The 19549-nt window shown below is 27.9% G+C and overlaps 2 protein-coding genes across 6 annotated transcripts in view; one reads left to right on the forward strand and one right to left on the reverse strand.

Annotated features, from left to right (window-relative positions):
* Window positions 1-19549, reverse strand: part of LOC122504126 (peroxidasin-like protein) — a 316998-nt gene that overhangs the window by 239350 nt on the left and 58099 nt on the right. For 3 of the 5 annotated variants that reach the window (XM_043615053.1, XM_043615054.1, XM_043615052.1), the window contains exons 2-3: window positions 1856-2167; window positions 1676-1768 (exon numbers count right to left, since the gene is read on the reverse strand). In XM_043615053.1, the coding sequence (XP_043470988.1) occupies window positions 1676-1768; window positions 1856-2167 (405 nt within the window). The remainder of the gene's footprint in view (window positions 1-1675; window positions 1769-1855; window positions 2168-19549) is intronic. The other 2 variants (XM_043615057.1, XM_043615056.1) reach the window with 1 other exon arrangement.
* LOC122504128 overlaps window positions 1-19549 on the forward strand; it is a 116478-nt gene that overhangs the window by 80166 nt on the left and 16763 nt on the right. The window contains exon 2 of the mRNA XM_043615059.1: window positions 10250-10437. Coding sequence (XP_043470994.1) covers window positions 10299-10437 — 139 coding nt within the window. The 5' untranslated portion in view covers window positions 10250-10298. The remainder of the gene's footprint in view (window positions 1-10249; window positions 10438-19549) is intronic.

The following is a 19549-nucleotide window of genomic DNA, read 5'->3' on the forward strand; positions in this document are numbered from 1 at the left end:
AATAATTAAAAATTTTAAACATTATATTTTGTTGATAATTTTTAGGGGTACAAATCAGTTTAATTATAATACAAAATATAAAGAAGAGGTTATATGGTGCTGAAATATCAAAGTAAAAGTGAAAAAATTGTAAAGTCGATATTTTAAATATGTCATATAGTAAATATATCATATAGTAAATGCATCCTTAAATTTCAAATGTGTTTTTCTCAAAACTGCGTACACTGTAACTCGCTCAACTGTAACTTCTCAAATAAATTATCTAGGGAGATAATAAAGATTGAAAATAAAATTTTAAAACTATGAAAAAATATGAGACTAACTTTGCTGGGGCTCGAAACCCCAGCAAAGTTAGGGTGCTATCCCATGTGAGCAGAATACGTCGACCGAAAGCAGAAAATCATGAGTGCAAAAGAGATAGGTAGATATTGTTGTTCTTTGCGCTCTTATGATTTTCTGCTTTCGGTCGACGTATTCTGCTCACATGGGATCGCACCCTTAGTCTCACATTTTTTCATAGTTTTAAAATTTTATTTTCAATTATTATTGTTTTGATGGGCTAGGTTTAGATATCGGTACTTCTAGAATTTGAAACTTGGTCGATATGGTAGGTTTCAGCTTCACATTTAGTGAAGGGTCATACTAATGAAATGACAATTGTTTCGTAAAAAGTTCTGGGAAAATTCAAAAATAATAAAGATTGTTAATTACAATTTAAAGTCGATTCTTAGTTAAAAAATTTTTTTTAAATTTTAAAACTGTTGCCAATTTGCGAATTTTTTATAAAAATAAAAAATCGTGGGTACTTTCCTAGCAAAAGTAATGTAGATTAACGACAAATTTTGTTTTTTGCTCTTTGTGCTGTTCGGAGAATGTTATGTTGTACGCAGATTCGCTTTTAAAAAACTCATTTTCCGTTTATCTTTAGCACGACGAGACTCTGTCCTATCATAAAAGAAAAGAGATGAAAATATAACATTCAATTGTTTTCATAGTTTTTCTCGCGAGATTCTCGGTTTTTTGGGACGAGACTCGCTCGAAGTGCATCACCTTAGTCAAAGCCCTATTTTGTATCAAAACTTATAAATAAATTTTTTTTCTATATCTCAAAACGTGTATAAAATAAAGCCTCAGAATTTTATTTTGATCCATAGAATAATTTGCAAGAAAAAAATTCCCAAAAAAAGTTCATTTTTCAGTGCGCCTGGGTAGTATAACCCCTTAATTGATTTGATTTTCACTTTACTTTGACCGTATTTTAATTTTTTTACTCTTTTGCGAGTTTTGACGTTTCGACACAAACTATCACTGAAAAGCACGTGTCTAGTAAAACAATTAAAACGCGGTCAAAGTCAAATTAAAATCAAATCAATTTACCCGTAGGTAATATGCGCCGAAGGTTATTGCAACTTGCAACTGACCAGCCTATTTCAGAAAACTAAATCATCATGTATCCCCACACCTAAGTTGTACCTCCTTTTCAAGTCTTCTTAATTTTCTTCTTTCTGCTTCACAAAAATTTTCATTTTTTGATAAAATAAAGGCTTTTCCATAAATAATTAATCAGGAATTTTCAAACTTAAAAAAGACCTTTTTCTATAGTTATTTTCAGTTTTTTACATTATTCTCTAAAAGTCACGATTCTGTATAATTACCCAACAATTTATTTCTGTACCTTGGTCTTACAATTTCTTCTTCTGAAAAACTTTTTTCCAATCCTATATTTTCAGAAATTTTTTCACTTTGAGTGTTTTTCTTAATTAAAGGGCTGGATGCAATAAATGGACAAACGCGTGGTTGAAAGGGATAATACCAGTCAGGTAGCAGGGAGCGGCTCAAGGCTTGTCACTGTTACCCGACTGGTAGTATCCCTTCCAAGTCTCGCGTTCGTCCCCTTATTGCAGCCAGCCCTTCAATTGTTGTCTGAAAGAAGCTCTCTCTCTCTTTCTCTCTCTCTCTCTTTGAAAAGTCCTTTAACTCCATACCATTATTTTCATGTAACTTTTTCTCTTCTTTCTGACAAATTTCACCCTTTTCTGTCATTTTATAATGTTTGGATTGATTATTAAAATGATTGATGTCAAAAAATTCGAGGTCCTTTCTAGTAACATTGTAATTTCTTTCCAATTTCGAAGTTAGTACTGTAGTTGTCAAAATCAGGATAATGCTGCAAAAATGACAGTTTCATGTAAAAAATAATTAATTCTTTAAAATAATGTAAATTTAAGAAGAAATAAAAATCTTAATTTTAAAAAAATTCTGCAGTTACACGTATACTGAAAAAATGTTGAGTGCCGAGCAATTCCAATCGTCGGAAAGTGGAGAAACTCAATAGCTTGGATGTGCTACGATCTCAATTCAGGAAATCTACGTTCCCATATCGGTAGCGCTGAACACCCAAGATTTGAGACTCTAAACCTTGGAACTGCAATAGCCTCATCTTGGGCGCTCAGCACGCCCGAGTTAGAATTGTAGCTTCTCCAAATTAAAGTCGTATCGCATTCGTAAATTTTCGGTCTACTTGGAACGGCTCGTCATCCAAAATTTTTTCTATAAAGAGACACATAATAAGTGACATACAAACAGCCATTTAAAATTTTTGTAAACAAACATCAGATAATGGTTTATATTTTGTGTACCATGTATCATATAAAGGGTAAAAAAAAAAAAAAAAAAAAAAAAAAAAACCGTTTGTACATTTTAGATGGGATTTTTTAGAGTAGCTCTAAGTTGTGGTTCGAAAAACCAATAATATCCGAGTTTAAGCAAAAGTTTATTGATGAATTTTATTCAATACCGGTACGTGTGCAAATAAGAAAGCGTAATCTACAAGGACGCATGTTCCACCTCGGCATAAAAATTTCCCCACCTTTTCTGCAGAAAATCAGAATTTCAAACTAAAGGTTCGTAAAGTTTGTGTAAATTTCTGTTATTATAAAAGAGGGGATCTTTGGTTCGGTTACGCAGCCTAGATGGAAAGCAAGTATCTCCCTACCATCGATACGACATAAAATCTTATTGGCGAGAATATCCCCGCGTGACTCTCCCAAACTTGTTAATCCCTTCTTCCTCTCTGGGAGGAAGGTGTTGAATATACGAGAAATCCTTAATATGAAACCTTATTACTGTCTTTTTTTACAAAAAACGATCACTTTTTAGAGAAGTTGACAGCTGTCAACTGTCAAACTGTCAATTTAACATCATATTCGTAATCAGCGGCCTCGAAAACCCTTACAAACATGTGTCACTTATTTATACTTATTGTTGCTAGTTAGAAAACTTAGATTTTTTTTCTATGTTTGGGGAGTTTGTTATTAATTTATATAAACAATTATTTAAAAAAAATTTTCTTTACTTGTATGTTTTTTATTTTGATACTGTCATTCACGGTGAAGAAAATTTTTTTTGGAAAAACTTCCTGATTATTAAAGGAAAAACTTTCTCACGAGAAGTTTTCATACTTCGAAAATTCGTCGCATACTTTTTCTCCTTGAAGATTGAAATTCCTGTTATTGTAAATGGTGGATTCCACGTCAGTTCAACACACTTATTTTCATGACTTGTTGGGATTTGGCTGTACTTTTGTAAATTTATTACTTTTATAGTGATAAACAACTCCACCAAATATTTTTTCAAAATTTTGAAAATTACCAAAAATATGTCATTTTCAAAATTTTTGTCTTTTTTTTGAAAGTGTTATAACTTTAGTTCTAATTGACTGATTTTGGATTTTAAAAAAAGGATTTATTTGGTTTTAAGTATATTTTAAGTTAAAATTAATATAAAAAAAAAATTCAAAAATTTTTTTTTTAATTTTGAAAAATTAAAAATCTGTTTTTGAAAAAACATCATCTTCGATTTTTTTCAAAATTTTACTAAATGTTAGGGCAAATGTGCTTTACATGTCCTGTAAATTTCATCTTGGGATCTCAAAGGGATTCGGAATAAAAAAAATAAAACGTAACCACAAATTACGAGTATATGGGGCAAAATTCCTCAACTGCCCAGGTAAAAAAAAGAATTTTCTCTAAACTTTGCTAAAATGTTACTATTATTAGTCCAAGTGGAAATATTAATTTTTTTTTGAATTTGATAAAATATTGTTTGAGTTATGGAGTTTCAAAATTTTGATTTTTTTGAAAATATCTTTTATTTAATATATTGATAAGTAAAATTAATCAAATTTAAAGTATGAATAGTGATTTTTAAAAAGGGTTTCACGGGCTATAAGCTGGTGACCTTTTTTCATATGAGCCATGTAAAAATCAGAGTCGGACTATGAGATTTTTTGAGGAAAATAATAATTTATAATTATTTTACATAGAAAATGATGATTTATAATTATTTTACATAGAAAATTATGATTTATAATTATTTTACATAGAAAATGATGATTTATAATAATTAATTTCTTCAAAAAGTTTATGGCCCCACTCTGATTTTTACAAGGCTCATATGAAAAAGGTAAGCTTTCGATTGGGATAGGTTACAAAAAAATAAAAAACACCGATTTTGAGATACAGTAGAACTTGGTTAATACGATTCTGTAGGGACCGCACTAAGAATGCGTCTTATGCGGGAAAACGTATTAGGTGGGATATAAAATGTATGTCTTTAATTGCAGGGACCACCATAAATGAGCGTCTTAAGCGGGAAATCGTATTAAACGGGATCGTATTAACCGGGTTCTTCTGTATGTTGAAATTAAGAATTTGACCTTGAATTTCAAGGTCAAATTGACAAAAAACAACTTTTTTCATAACCAGCCCGAGAAAACCACTTTAAAAGTCACTATTCATACTTTAAATTTGATTAATTTTACTTATCAATATATTAAATCGAAAAAAAGATATTCTCAAAAAAATCAAAATTTTGAAACTCCATAACTCAAAAAATATTTTATTAAATTCAAAAAAAAAATAATATTTACACTTCTACTAACACAGGTTTACAAATTAAAAACTTTTTTTTGCCAATCGAACAAAACAATTTTTTTTCGAATAGTAGGTGTTTTTTAAGTAAGAAAATCATAGTTTTAATTTTTTTCCCTCGTGCAGTTCTTCTGTAGCTTCAAATTTTGCATTTTCGAGGTGCGACGCCACTTAAACTTACCTGTAGGAAAATTAGCTTGTCAAAATATAATAAATGAGGTATCATTGGAAAGGTTATTAAATTACCTTTTATCCATAGGTCACAGAATAAAGTTCAACAAAAAACGAGAGAGTTACAGTCGATTAAAGATCAAATTTCATGACAATTTTGATGATTTTTAGACATTTGAGTAACTTCTACTATTTTTTTCTACATCAAACAGGAAAGAATGTTTAGGTTTTAATTTTTTATTGATGGACTATATCATTACACAAATTTTGAGCCCTTGTGGACCTCGATTGGATTAAAAATGACAATTCTACACTAAATTTAGTGAACGAAACTACATTCTTCATTTTTAGTATCCCTTAAACATTTGCAGCAAAAATTGAAGTAATAAAATTTAGTTAAGCTCTAAAGTTAGTAAAATCACTAATAAAGGATTTCTGAAATCGTAGATTTCGAATCCAATGTTAGTTTTCTAAATTTCAAAATGGCGGATCCAATATGGCGTCACGTTTTTAAAAATCGATTAAATTCGTCTTAAATTCGTTACTCGGGGGTTTTCGGGATCGCTGATTACGAATCTGATGTCAGATTTTAAAAATTAAAAATGGCGGATCCAATAGGTGCAAATTCGATGGATTTTAAAAAACTCGTTCACCATTATGAATCCATCCTTTTCAATTTTCGAAATCCGACATCAGATTCGTAATCAGCGACCCCAAAAACCCCCGAGTAACGAATTTAAGACGAATTTAATCGATTTTTAAAAACGTGACGCCATATTGGATCCGCCATTTTGAAATTTAGAAAACTAACATTGGATTCGAAATCTACGATTTCAGAAATCCTTTATTAGTGATTTTACTAACTTTAGAGCTTAACTAAATTTTATTACTTCAATTTTTGCTGCAAATGTTTAAGGGATACTAAAAATGAAGAATGTAGTTTCGTTCACTAAATTTAGTGTAGAATTGTCATTTTTAATCCAATCGAGGTCCACAAGGGCTCAAAATTTGTGTAATGATATAGTCCATCAATAAAAAATTAAAACCTAAACATTCTTTCCTGTTTGATGTAGAAAAAAATAGTAGAAGTTACTCAAATGTCTAAAAATCATCAAAATTGTCATGAAATTTGATCTTTAATCGACTGTAACTCTCTCGTTTTTTGTTGAACTTTATTCTGTGACCTATGGATAAAAGGTAATTTAATAACCTTTCCAATGATACCTCATTTATTATATTTTGACAAGCTAATTTTCCTACAGGTAAGTTTAAGTGGCGTCGCACCTCGAAAATGCAAAATTTGAAGCTACAGAAAAACTGCACGAGGGAAAAAAATTAAAATTATGATTTTCTTACTCAAAAAACACCTACTATTCGAAAAAAAATTGTTTTGTTCGATTGACAATTTCACTGTAAACCAGTGTAATAATAGTAACATTTTAGCAAAGTTTAGAGAAAATTCTTTTTTTTACCTGGGCAGTTGAGGAATTTTGCCCCATATGTTCGTAATTTGTGGTTACGTTTTATTTTTTTACTCCGAATCCCTTTAAGATCCCAAGATGAAATTTACAGGACATGTAAAGCACATTTGCCCTAACATTTAGTAAAATTTTGAAAAAAATCGAAGATGATGTTTTTTCATAAACGGATTTTTTATTTTTCAAAATTTCAAAAAAAAAATTTTTGAATTTTTTTTTATTTTAATTTTAACGTAAAATATACTTAAAACCAAAGAAATTCTTTTTATAAATTCAAAATCGGTTAATTACAACCAAAGTTATAACACTTTAAAAAAAAAGACAAAAATTTTGAAAATGTCATATTTTTGGTAATTTTTAAAATTTTGAAAAAATATTTGGTGGAGTTGTTTATCACTATAAAAGTAATAAATTTACAAAAGTACAGCCAAATCCCAACAAGTCATGAAAATAAGTGTGTTGAACTGACGTGGAATCCACCAATAATAACTTTTAAAATTAATAACTAATAAACAATTTGATTTTTTATACTTTTTACTTGTTTGTAGGCTTCGGTAAGGTATATTGTGCATGTGTTAAAAAAATCGGTTCATTTCATTAATATTTGACTGTGGACTGACGATATATTTATCAAAAGGCAATTAATTTTTAAGAGAAAAAATGTTTAGTTTTTATTTTTTAGTGTTAATAAATTGCATTTTAGAAAAAAATTGTAAATAGAAAAAAGATGTATTTTTTTTCCTCTACAACGTCATAATTTTTAAATATTTTTTATTTAGTTTTAAAATTTTATAACATAGCTGAGGGTTGGACAATACTTCTGCGTAAGTTCGAGCGAAGAGCCGGCTTTTAATTCCAGCTCCTCAATTATTATGTCGTCTTTATATTTAGGGGGCATTCCACGCCAAGTCGGAAATCAAATTTGAGATGCATAAGCAAAAGCTTTTACATCTCAAATTTTCTTTAAACTTTTTTTTTCTTTTAGTACTCTTTGAAATGAGATACATTAATTTTAAAAAAAAATTATATAAAGCGCTTCAGATTTTTGAAAAATGGCGTTTTTTACGTAATTTTTTTTAAATGCTTTTAGGAACTCAGTCAAAAATTGATCAAATTGGACGTTCTTTAATGAAAAATTTTTTTTTCACACGTAGTTTTTAATAAAAATATTTTTAAAATAATTTTTGATAAGATTAAAAAATTTTTAAATAAAATTTCATTTTTAACAATATAGGGGTCATTCACAAACTACGTCACGCTTTTTCAGGCTGATTTTTACCCTCTCCCCCCCTTCGTCCCATTTTTTACATACAAAAATTTTTTTTCCACATTTCGTCACACACAGCTTGACACCCCGCACCCCTAGGAGTGTGACGTAGTTTATGAACGACCCTGTATGTATCGATCAATTTTTTTCAAAATTTTATGTAAGTGTCGATTTTGTATTTCGCGGTACGCTTGATTGACTCTAGCGGTTACGAGTCTGATTACACTTCCGTATGCGCGCGCACTCCCTCACCCTCTTCTTATTCGGCTTCGATCCTGTTTGCCTCGTATCGATTTGATCATGAGTAAACGACAGTTTTCTTGTGGGTATTTATAGTGTATTTATTGACTACATCCTGCCCAAATAAACTATATGCTAACAGGTTATGGGCCTAGCAACAATTTAACTCCACTGGATGTAGTTTTAAGTGACTTTAATTGAAAATTCGGTTTTGGGTTTTGTGTGCTCTCGGCGTGTTCAGACGCTTCTCCCGGCAGCCATAGTTATCAGTGCCCAGGACTGTAACGAGTTTTCCACGACTAAATATGGGTCATTCTCACAATCGGGACACATGACACGTACATTAGATTTTTTAAAATAAATAATAATAATTTTTCAAAACCTTTACGTCCTAATAATAGCATTCATCATGATTTAATCGGATCCTATGAAAAATAAATCGAAAATTTGAAATATTTAAAGATACACGTGTTTATATAGCATAAAAACTCCCCTCCGTTACCGTTCATGAAGTAAGTTTCATTTATAGAAAAGGTATTATATTAATTCTGTAATACAAAAAAATCTTTTGCCCGGTAATATCTACTTATTATTTTATTTGTAATTGAATCATGAAGAATAAAGTAAAATATTTGTTAATTATTTTTCCCTAGAATTAAATTAGTTTTGTGCAGAAATAAAACTCCCCTCCGTTACCGCTCACAAATATAATTATAAAATATAAACAAAAAGGATAAAATAGAAATAAATACATCAAAACTCTTTGTAGTGTCAGTATAGTTATGGTTATTGCATAAAATGATGAAATAAAATGAAAACAATTAGTTTTAAAAGAATCTCTAGTTTGTCAGTGTTCATCGACACAATAAAAACTCCCCTCCGTTACCGCAGTAAATTTAGTTTTTAGGACGTAAATAATAATAATTATTAATAATTTTTAAAACATTGTTTTATTTAAAAACAAAGAAAACAAATGCTGTCATTAATTTATTTATAATATTTATTTTTTTTATATTAGAATGATAACATTTTGAAGCTGTACAATGAAAGAAAACTCCCCTCCGTTACCCATGGCATATTTCCATTACACAGCACGTAAATTACAGACTTTATTAATCATCGGATTCATTTGAAACTCGTTACTCGGGGGTATTCGGGGTTGCTGATTACGAATCTCATGTCAGTTTTTGAAAATTCAAAATGGCGGATCCAACATGGCGGACAATTTTTTAAAGCATTCATCGGATTTGCTTAAAACTCGTTACTCGGGGGTTTTTGGGGTCGCTGATTACGAATCTGTTATTAGTTTTTATAAATTCAAAATGGCGGATCCAACATGGCGGACACTTTTTGAAAAATTCATCGGATTTGCTTGAAACTTGTTATTAGGGGGTTTTCGGGGTCGCTGATTACGAATTTCAGGTCAGTTTAAAAAAATTTAAAATGGCGGATCCAATATGGCGGATAATTTGCAGATTGATGCTATTCGATAGAAATTCGTTCCTCAGGGGTTTTTGGGGTCGCTGAATTCGAATTTGATGTTTGTTTTTGAAAATTGTAAATGGCTGATCTAGTATGAATAATTAATTAGATTGGCTTAAAACTTGTCGCTCTGGGGCTTTCGGGATTTTGAATTTTCAAAAACTGACATCGGATTCGTAATCAGCAACCCGAAAATTCCCGAATTACGAGTTTCAAGCAAACCCGATGAATTTTTGAAAAAAGTGTCCACCATATTGGATCCGCCATTTTTAATTTTCAAAAACTAACTTGAAATTCATAATCAGCGACCCCGAAAACCCCCGAGTAACAAGTTTCAAGCAAATCCGTTAAATTTTTGAAAAAAGTGTCCGCCATATTGGATCCACCATTTTGGATTTTGAGAAACTGACATCGGATTCGTAATCGGCGACCCCTAGAACCCCTGAGTAACGAGTTTTAATTAATTTTCATCAATTTTGAAACCCATTTAGCTGCGAAAAATTTTCAACAAAAATTTTGAATAAAAAACATTAATTTTTAATAATAATGTTGATAAAGATTGTAACCACGTATTTTATAGGCTTATTAGGATCCCCCTTTTGCCAAAGGACTAATAATAAAAGTGATTTTTCAACTTTTTTTTTAAATGAAATTTCAATTCTGAATTTGTTCTTTTCTAGAGATTGACCCATATACGAAGTGTTTTAAGAATTATAACGACTTTTCGCAATGTCCACGATTACCAAGAGGGTGATCAACCGTTGTAAGAGAGCCATGGAGATGGAAGTCGAGGACATAGAGGTCCGAATAAAAATGGACGATATCTTCTTCACGGTAATCTTTGCCGAGGGAGAGACGATCAGCTTAAGTTAGTAAAGAATTTTACTTTACACTGTAAAAATTTTTTTCGAAATTTTTAGAAAAACTGTTCGCCAGTTTTATTTCGCAAAGGTTAGAAATTTTTCGAAACAATAATGTCGAAAAATTTCGAAATCTGTTTCGAATTTTTCCGAACAGTGTAGTAAAAAAAATTTCGAAACTCTGTTCGAATTTTCTAGCAACGTTTTTAGATAAATTTCGAAACTCCTTTCTACTTTTTTCTGACCAAACGTTAAGAAAAATTTCTACAACCTATTCGATTTTTTTCGAAAAAAATATTTAGATAAATTTCGAAACTTTGTTCGATATTTATAGCAACGTGTTCCGATATATTTAGTAAAATTTTCGGATATTTTTCTAACTAAAAATTTAGAAAAATTGCAAAGCTAATAAAGATTTTTTGCTCTACAAATAGTAAGGATGTTTTTTAATTTAATTTGGTATTATTTGTTCACTAATATTAACTGCAGTTATTTAATTAATGCTGTTCCAATAAGCATAAAAATTATAAATGGGTGCAAAATAGAGATAAAACGATTTAATATAAGGGTAAGACTCCGTCAGAAAAATTACAATTTGCATGGGGTCTTCGGATTATTCTGTAATTTGGCGAAGTTGTTATATTTGATAACAAAAATAAGTGTACTAAAGGATTTTTAAAAATTTTCAAAATTGTAAAAGTTACTCCATTTTGAATTTTTTTATAAGATTTTTTTCAAATGTGAATATTTCCGAAACAATTTAACGGATTTTAATAAAATTTAAATATGTTATAGTTAAAATCATGTCCTTTCAGAATTTTTCAAAAGAAAAACAAAATTTTTGTTTTTTTTTCAAAAAAAAGTAAAAAAAAAATTTTTTGAATCGATTTATTAAGCACGGGACCGATTTTTAAGTATTTTTCGATATATAATAAAATATTCCTTATATTTTCACTTTTCATTTACAAAAAAGAAAACGATGGAGACTTTAATAGTTTTCGAGATATTGCAATTTTTGTGGAAGCGCGACCGCGTTTCAGTGCCAGCGCAGTATCTTTTACCCGGGACGCCTCACAGTGGGATTTTTTACACTTTACTCTTCAAAATTGTCTAGAACCTACAAATTTTATTGGATTTTGATGTTCTTGGTCATAAATGAAAGAGGATAAAATTTCTAAGAGATCTGTTTAAACTGATTTTTGAACTTTTAATTGTTTATTTATTTTTTTGTTACTCAAAGTTAACAATTTAAAATATTCTTGTATAAAATACTGTTTATTTTTTATTTTTCCATTGCACAAGATCGAAACCAATTTAAATTAGTCTAGTCTGACCACCTGACAAATAATAATGCATAATACAGTTTATTTAAATTGTTAAAAATAACAATTTAAATTAACAAATAGATAACTTTGGTCTTTTTTTTAAATTCTTTTTTTGTTGACAAATTTATGTTTATTTAAGTAATGTATGTCTATTTTGTAAGAAAATGATTTGAAAGTTAACAATTATCATTGTTATTAATAATTATATAACCATCAATAATCTATTTTCTTTTGCATTTATAAACATTTCCAGCATTTTTTAAACTTTAAATATTTATATCATATGTACATTCTTTCAAAAACTTAAAAAATTTATTAGCTCAAACAATTACATTTGTTATAAAGAAATTATTAACTTTATAAACAAATAAATGGCTTATTTCTGCAAAAAAATAGAACCTTTTTGAACGAATTTAACATTTTAAAGCTCTACTTAAATATCGATAACTTTTGAGTATTGTTAATATCAATGATAATCATTAACTTTAAAATCATTTTTTTACAACGTAGACATGAATTACTTAAATAAACATAAATTTGTCTAAAACAACAATTTTTTTAAAAAGACCAATATTATCTATTAGTTAATTAAAATTGTTTTAAAATCAATAAGTAAATTTTTTAAGTTTTTGAAAGAATGTACATATGATATAAACATTTTAAGTTTAAAAAATGCTGGAAATGTTTATAAATGCAAAAGAAAATAGATTATTGGTTATATAATTATAATAATAATAATTTTTATTTCTGCTTTTAAAAATTATACGTTTTGTAGCATAAATAATGCTCGCAGTAGTAAACTATTTATTATATAGTGACAAATATTCTTTAATCTTTTCTCGTCAGGCGCATTGCACAGCTGGCTCAAGTCGTATCCAAACTCTAGCTTCTTCAAGTAAAATATGACTAGACTAATTTAAATTGATTTCGACCTTGTGCAATGGAAAAATAGAAAATAAACAGTATTTTATACAAAAATATTTTAAATTGTTAACATTGAGTAACAAAAAAATAAATAAACAATTAAAAATTCAAAAATCGGTTTAAACAGATCTCTTAGAAATTTTATCCTCTTTCATTTAAGACCAAGAACATCAAAATCCAATAAAATTTGAAGGCTCTAGACAATTTTGAAGAGTAAAGTGTAAAAAATCCCACTGTTAGGTGTCCCGGGTAAAAGATACTGAGCTGGCACTGAAACGTGGTCACGCTTCCACAAAAATTGCAATATCTCGAAAACTATTAAAGTCTCCATCGTTTTCTTTTTTGTAAATGAAAGGTGAAATTATAAGGAATATTTTATTATATATCGAAAAATACTTAAAAATCGGTCCCGTGCTTAATAAATCGATTCAAAAAAATATTTTTTACTTTTTTTTGAAAAAAACAAAAATTTTTTTTTTCTTTTGACATGATTTGAAGTATAACATATTTAAATTTTATTAAAATCCGTTAAATTGTTTCGGAAATATTCACATTTGAAAAAACTCTTATAAAAAAATTCAAAATGGCGTAACTTTTACAATTTTGAAAATTTTTGAAAATCCTTTGGTACACTTATTTTTGTTATCAAATATAACAACTACACCAAATTACAGAATAATCCGAAGACCCCATGCAAATTGTAATTTTTCTGACGGAGTCTTACCCATAAGTATAGATATATAAAGTTTTTCTTTTACTATAAATTAACAATTTTACTTATAAATAAGTATGGTAATTATTACAATTAAATTACAATTATTTCACATAATTTTTTGATTTCGTTGAATAAATTAATTTAATAATTTTCACACAACATAAATTTAAAATACATCACTTCTTTATCACACAAAAATAACTTTAAACAATTCACTTCACAACAAAAAAATGTTTACTTAAAAATATTCACTTCACCACAAAATTTCATAACTATACCTTACAAAAAAAATTAATTCACAACGAAATACTAACTTTAAAATAATTTTGTCACGCGCGATTTTAGTGTATTTCTGACAAATGCTAAAGAGCAACTGACGCTCGAAAGTCTTTTGGAAGAAGATTTTACAGTCAATATTTGAAACTCACGAATACTTCAAATTTTCTTTCTAAATGAATCTATAAGAAAAAAACTAGAACCGAAAACTTATAAAATAGACCCGTTTACAATAAGGAACCCTTAGAGATGGTCAACCGATGGCAAACCAGATGTGACAAACCTTTAGAAACTATGAAATACTTTAAAAATTCACAACTTTGCTTTCAGGAAAAAATTTTTCTTGTTATAATAATAAATAAAACTGTTTATTTTAATTATTTGTAAAATAATAATTATTTATAAATAGACTAAAATTATGATAAAATGTTGAATTATATTTATAAAAATATTTCTGAATTTTTTAAGGTCAGCATTTTCAAATAAAATTTATGATGAAAATGATTTGTTATTAATAAAAAAATAGTTTGTTTTACAAACACTTAATAACAAGGGAGGACTATATAATCCATTAATATAAAGTTGTTAAATATGTTTAAATTCAAATATCTTTTAAACTGTAGTGTCATTAATTATTAATTTTTACTATATTAAAAAATACAGAATTTGTTCTTAATGGGTGATTCTCCAAAAAACCTCATTTTGCATGTAATCAAGATTTTCTAAATTATTATAATCGTTTGGGAAAATACCAAGTCATATTTCCCTATTTTATCACTTTTTCTAAATATTCTGCAAGAAAAAGTTGTAAAATTTTATTGTTTAATACATTTTTAAAATATTTTACCACCTCAAAATCGATTTTCTAACCTGTCATCTAAGTGCTTTTCATTTTTTCAATAGGTAAAACAATTATTTAAAACATGAAAATTGATACTTTATTAATTTTTTCTAAAAGTTATGATATTTAAGAATAATTTTCAAAAATATAAATAAAATATGTCGTGTAGTTTTTTTAAATATAGAAAATGAAATTTGTCATGTAGTACCGCGTCATTCCTCTCACTCGTTGAATATTATCCAATATTTTTGCTGTGGGTAGAGATATTGATTAATTATTGTGATCAATATTTAAATTAACATCTCTAATATTAATTTCTTAAGTTACTTTTTAAAAAATGTCATTATTTTGCGTTAAAAAAATTAAAATTGAGACATAAGCAGAGATTCACAACCTAAAGCGTCATTCCTCTCACCCCTAATAAAAACAATATTAATATATATAAATTGATCGCAAATTTTTTTCACATAAAGTTATCCTTTATAAACATGATAGGGCATTCTAAGCTGGAGGAAAATTATTTGTCAATTAAATAAAATTAAAAAATGTTGAAATCGTCATTCCTCTCACCCGTCATTCCTCTCACTTTTTTGAATAAAAATTAAAAATTGATATGATTGTCGGTTGTTTACAAACTGCCAGTGAAAAGTGAACCTAAAATGTATGAAAAATAATTTTTGACAATTGTTTAAAGAGATTTTTGATAACTGTAAGTATTTCAAAATCTATAAAATTTATAGATAATATTAATAAATTATAATTTTTAAATAATTTTTTGTAAATAGAAAAATATATATAATAAAAAACGCCGGCGCCAAATTTTAACCTCTTAATTTTTTTGTAAATTTTAATTTAAAATATATACTTTAAAAGCTAAAAGTTAGCATGATCATGCTATAGAGGTGGTAGATTTTTGAAAGCTCAATATAATTGACTGCATTAATCCATAAATAATAATTTTTTTTCTTTTCTGTTTGTAACTCACAAAAAGGAGTATTTCGGGAGAATCACCCTAATAAATAAATAACCATACGATATTTGAAGTTCTACATTTTTAAGAAAAATTTACGAATATTATTGGAAATTTTGTTGTACATGGGTAGAAAAATATCTTAAAGTTTTTAGAAATATTGTAATTTGTAACAAAATTAGAAAATTTTCTAAAACATTTTGCAATACTTCCTAACTAGTAAAGAAAAAATTCAAAAACAGTAAAAAAAATTTCGAACTTTTTACGAAATTTACTTAATCTTACTCACTTTTCGAAAAATTTCGAAAAAGTTTCAAATTTATTCTATACTTTTTGAAAAATGTCGAACTTTGTATACCAAAATCATTTTCTCAACGTTTTTCGAAATATTTCTAACTTTTCAGTAAGAAAAATTTCGAAAAATTTTTACAGTGTATGACAACCAGTATTTAGCTGACGATGTTTCAAATTTTATCTAATGACAGTCTCTTTTTTTATTAACTTAATAAATAAAAATATATTTAGCTGGTTGAATTTTTCTTCTTGATGAGCGACTGTATATATATATATATATATATAAAGAACGACTGAATGAATTCATTTACGAGTGTAAATGATCAAGTTTAATATTTCAATATAATAATTAAAGAAAATTCAAACTTGGCCGTATGCTCTACAACAGGCCACACACAAAAAATATTAATAAAAAAAATTAAATTAATTAAACGAATTATGTACGAAAAAGTGAATGAAAAAATTTGACAGTCGGTAATGAAGATCGACATTTAGTCAAAACCTTTTCTACCTTATCTGTTATATCAAGGTTAATAAATTGTCCGTTAAATAAAATTCAACTACTGTTTACAAATACAGTTTGTGATTTCCACAGTTGAAACGAAAGTAAACAACGTCATTTAATTAAAAAAATTATGTAACAATATCATTTAAAATCTAACATGAGAAAATTAGCATTAGTAATGTAAGTAACGAATATACTGTATAGTTCGTCGCCCCTTGGATGGAGGCGCTTCTGTCACCACTCACACATAAGAAATATGTGTAACGATAGAGCGGGGCTTATGTAGTAGTGTGTAAACAAAATTTTTAACCTTTATTATAATCGTTTGTTTAGTAAAAAATATTTAAAATACATCATTTGAAAACGTTTTATTGAACAAATTTAATGTGAATAGAAGGGTGAAAATGACTTTGTTCTATTCTATCAGTATTGCTTAAGTAAATATTTTAATTTTTTGCAAACATATACCGGCATTATAACTGTCAGTTTACATTTTCATTTTCCTTAGTCTTTGTATTTATATCATTTAATAATAATATTAGTAATACATATAACAAATTTAATATATAACAGTGATTGATTAACAAAATTTTAACAGAATAACATAAATTATCTTTTAATAATTAAGAGATTGCTTACTGTCAAAATGCCAGCATAAAAAAATTGAAATATTTTCTTAAGGAATAGGGTAAACGTACCAATTGTCGAGGATGGTTCCTGTTGTCGAGTAAACAAACTTTGAATTTTATTTAAACAGTGTAGCACATTGTAAATGAAAAAAAGTAATAAATATTAATTTTTTTATGCGTTATAAATGTGAAAAAAATATATTAATATTATATAAACAAACAAATGAGACATTTTAGACAATATTTTTTGGTTATTACCATGGTAACATCGACAAATGGAACACCCTCGGCAATTGGTACACTTACCCTACTTATAGACTAACAAAAATTGTTCTCATTTTTCCCTTCATATAGTATTTTCTTTTTAATTTTTTTTAGTGAAACGTTTTCAAATGATGTATATTTAATATTTTTTACTAAACAAACGATTATAATAAAGGTTAAAAATTTTGTTTACACACTACTACATAAGCCCCGCTCTATCGTTACACATATTTCTTATGTGTGAGTGGCGACAGAAGCGCCTCCATCCAAGGGGCGACGAACTATACAGTATATTCGTTACTTACATTACAGCTTGGCGGCCCTGATCCAGTCGTTGCGACTGCCGTACCCCCACCAGCACTGTGAATCGTACCGACGCCAGTGGTTCTCTGCGCTGTGAAAAGTAAATAGAGAAGTAGGAGAAGGGCACCATTATATAATAATATACAATATTATTATGCAATATAATAATAATATTTAATATACTGAATATATATTATATATTTATATATAATATAATAATTATATAATGTGTAAAAAATGTATTATTAAAGGAATACTTGAATAATAATTTTCCAGTTTTGCCATCAACAAAATATATGGAATTCTACCTTCCATATGACCGGAAAAACTTTTTATAATTCTGGTTCAATTTTTCGTACGAATTCCGGAAGTTTTTCTAAAATGAATTATGCACGTAATTTTTGCTAAAAAATTTTCTCTTTAAATTCAACCACTTTTTTATTTGAAGGAGTACAATTAATTATATACGGAAAGAAAATAAATATCCCAGGGCTTTCACCCAACCTGAAAACCTAGAAATGTCAGGGAATTTTTATAAACCTTGAAAAACCCTGGAAAAGTCAGGGAATTTTGATTGGAATCCTGTAAAATTATTGTTTTCTAAAGTTATTGTGCTTATTCTTGAAATTTAATTTTTCTTTAATTCAAATTTCTTAATTCAATTTTAAAAGAGTTGCCTTTACAATTTGTTTTCGCAATAATTCAATTATTTTCATAAATAATAAAACTCATCGCAAAATTTTAATTATTTTTAATACAATTTTAATGGAATTTCTCAAAAAATGTATAATTATTCTTAAAGATTTTATTAAAACTCATCAAAAAAATTTAATTATTTTCAATGATTTTTAATATCTACTATTATAATAAAATTTTTCGAAAGAAATGAATTATTTAAAATTTTTTTATAAATTTCTTCGCAATAATTCTTTATTTTCATAGATAATAAAACTCATTGCAGAATTTCAATTATTTTTGATACAATTTTAAACGAATTCCTTGAAAAATGTAATTATACTTCAAATTTTATTAAAATTCGTCAAAAAAATTCAATTATTTAAAAATTTGTTAATAAAATTCTTTATGAGAATTCAATTTTGATAAACATTCAATTATTAAATATATTATTTATTTTTGTATTAAAAATAATTAGGTATTTAACCCTCACGAGCTCGAGCCGGGTCCCTCGGACCCAGGGGAAAGTTTTTTTGATCTACTTCCGGTTAAGAAAATATTATTGGAAAATCAACTACACATTAGGCTTGGGGACGTAAAACACACATTTTTCACCAGTATAAACAATTTTTTATTCATAAAATACTCTGGTAAATTACCTTTTAAGTCGAACATACGTAAGGGCTCAAGCCGAGTCCGAGGGACCCGGGCTATGAAAAAAAATTAAAAAAGGATATTATCTACAATAATTAAATATAAAGTGAAACGTAGGTCGTTCGTTATCTTAGAAATTGACCATTATAAATTAATAAATTTTGCATTTATTCCTGTCCCAAGAACTATGTCTTATAATAAGTTGTTAAAAGTAAACTGCTTTTTCGTAAGTGCTGTAAATTTTCATCATTCAATATATAAGGAAACAAAGATGTATACTTTCAGTGAAATTCGTTGTCGTGCGTGCAGTTGTGTTTTCGTGTATTAATTAACCGCGTCTACAAGGAAAAAGTTTCGGCACGTCAGATGTACAGGTTGTGTCAAATTTTCTTCTACATTTATTTTGCACGCCATCTGTGCCAGTTTGGCGTATCTGACGTGCATTAAGGCCTAAGCACAACTGGTTTGGTTTCGGGAGACGGTTTCGGGATTCGTAATAAGTGACCTCAAAAACACCCGAGTGAAGAGTCTCAAGCAAATATATTAAATTTTTTAAAAAAATGTCGCCATATTACATCCGCAATTTTAAATTTCGAAAATCTGACACCAGATTCGTAATTAGCGACCTCAAAAACCCCCGATTAAAAAGTTTCAAGCGAATCCGATCAATTTTTTATTTTAACAGCCGCCATATTGGATCCGCCATTTTGAATTTTGAAAATCCGACAGCGGTTTTCTAATCAAA

The sequence above is a fragment of the Leptopilina heterotoma genome, unplaced genomic scaffold (genome assembly GCF_015476425.1).
Source record: "Leptopilina heterotoma isolate Lh14 unplaced genomic scaffold, ASM1547642v1 Lhet_279, whole genome shotgun sequence".
Classification (NCBI taxonomy): domain Eukaryota; kingdom Metazoa; phylum Arthropoda; class Insecta; order Hymenoptera; family Figitidae; genus Leptopilina; species Leptopilina heterotoma.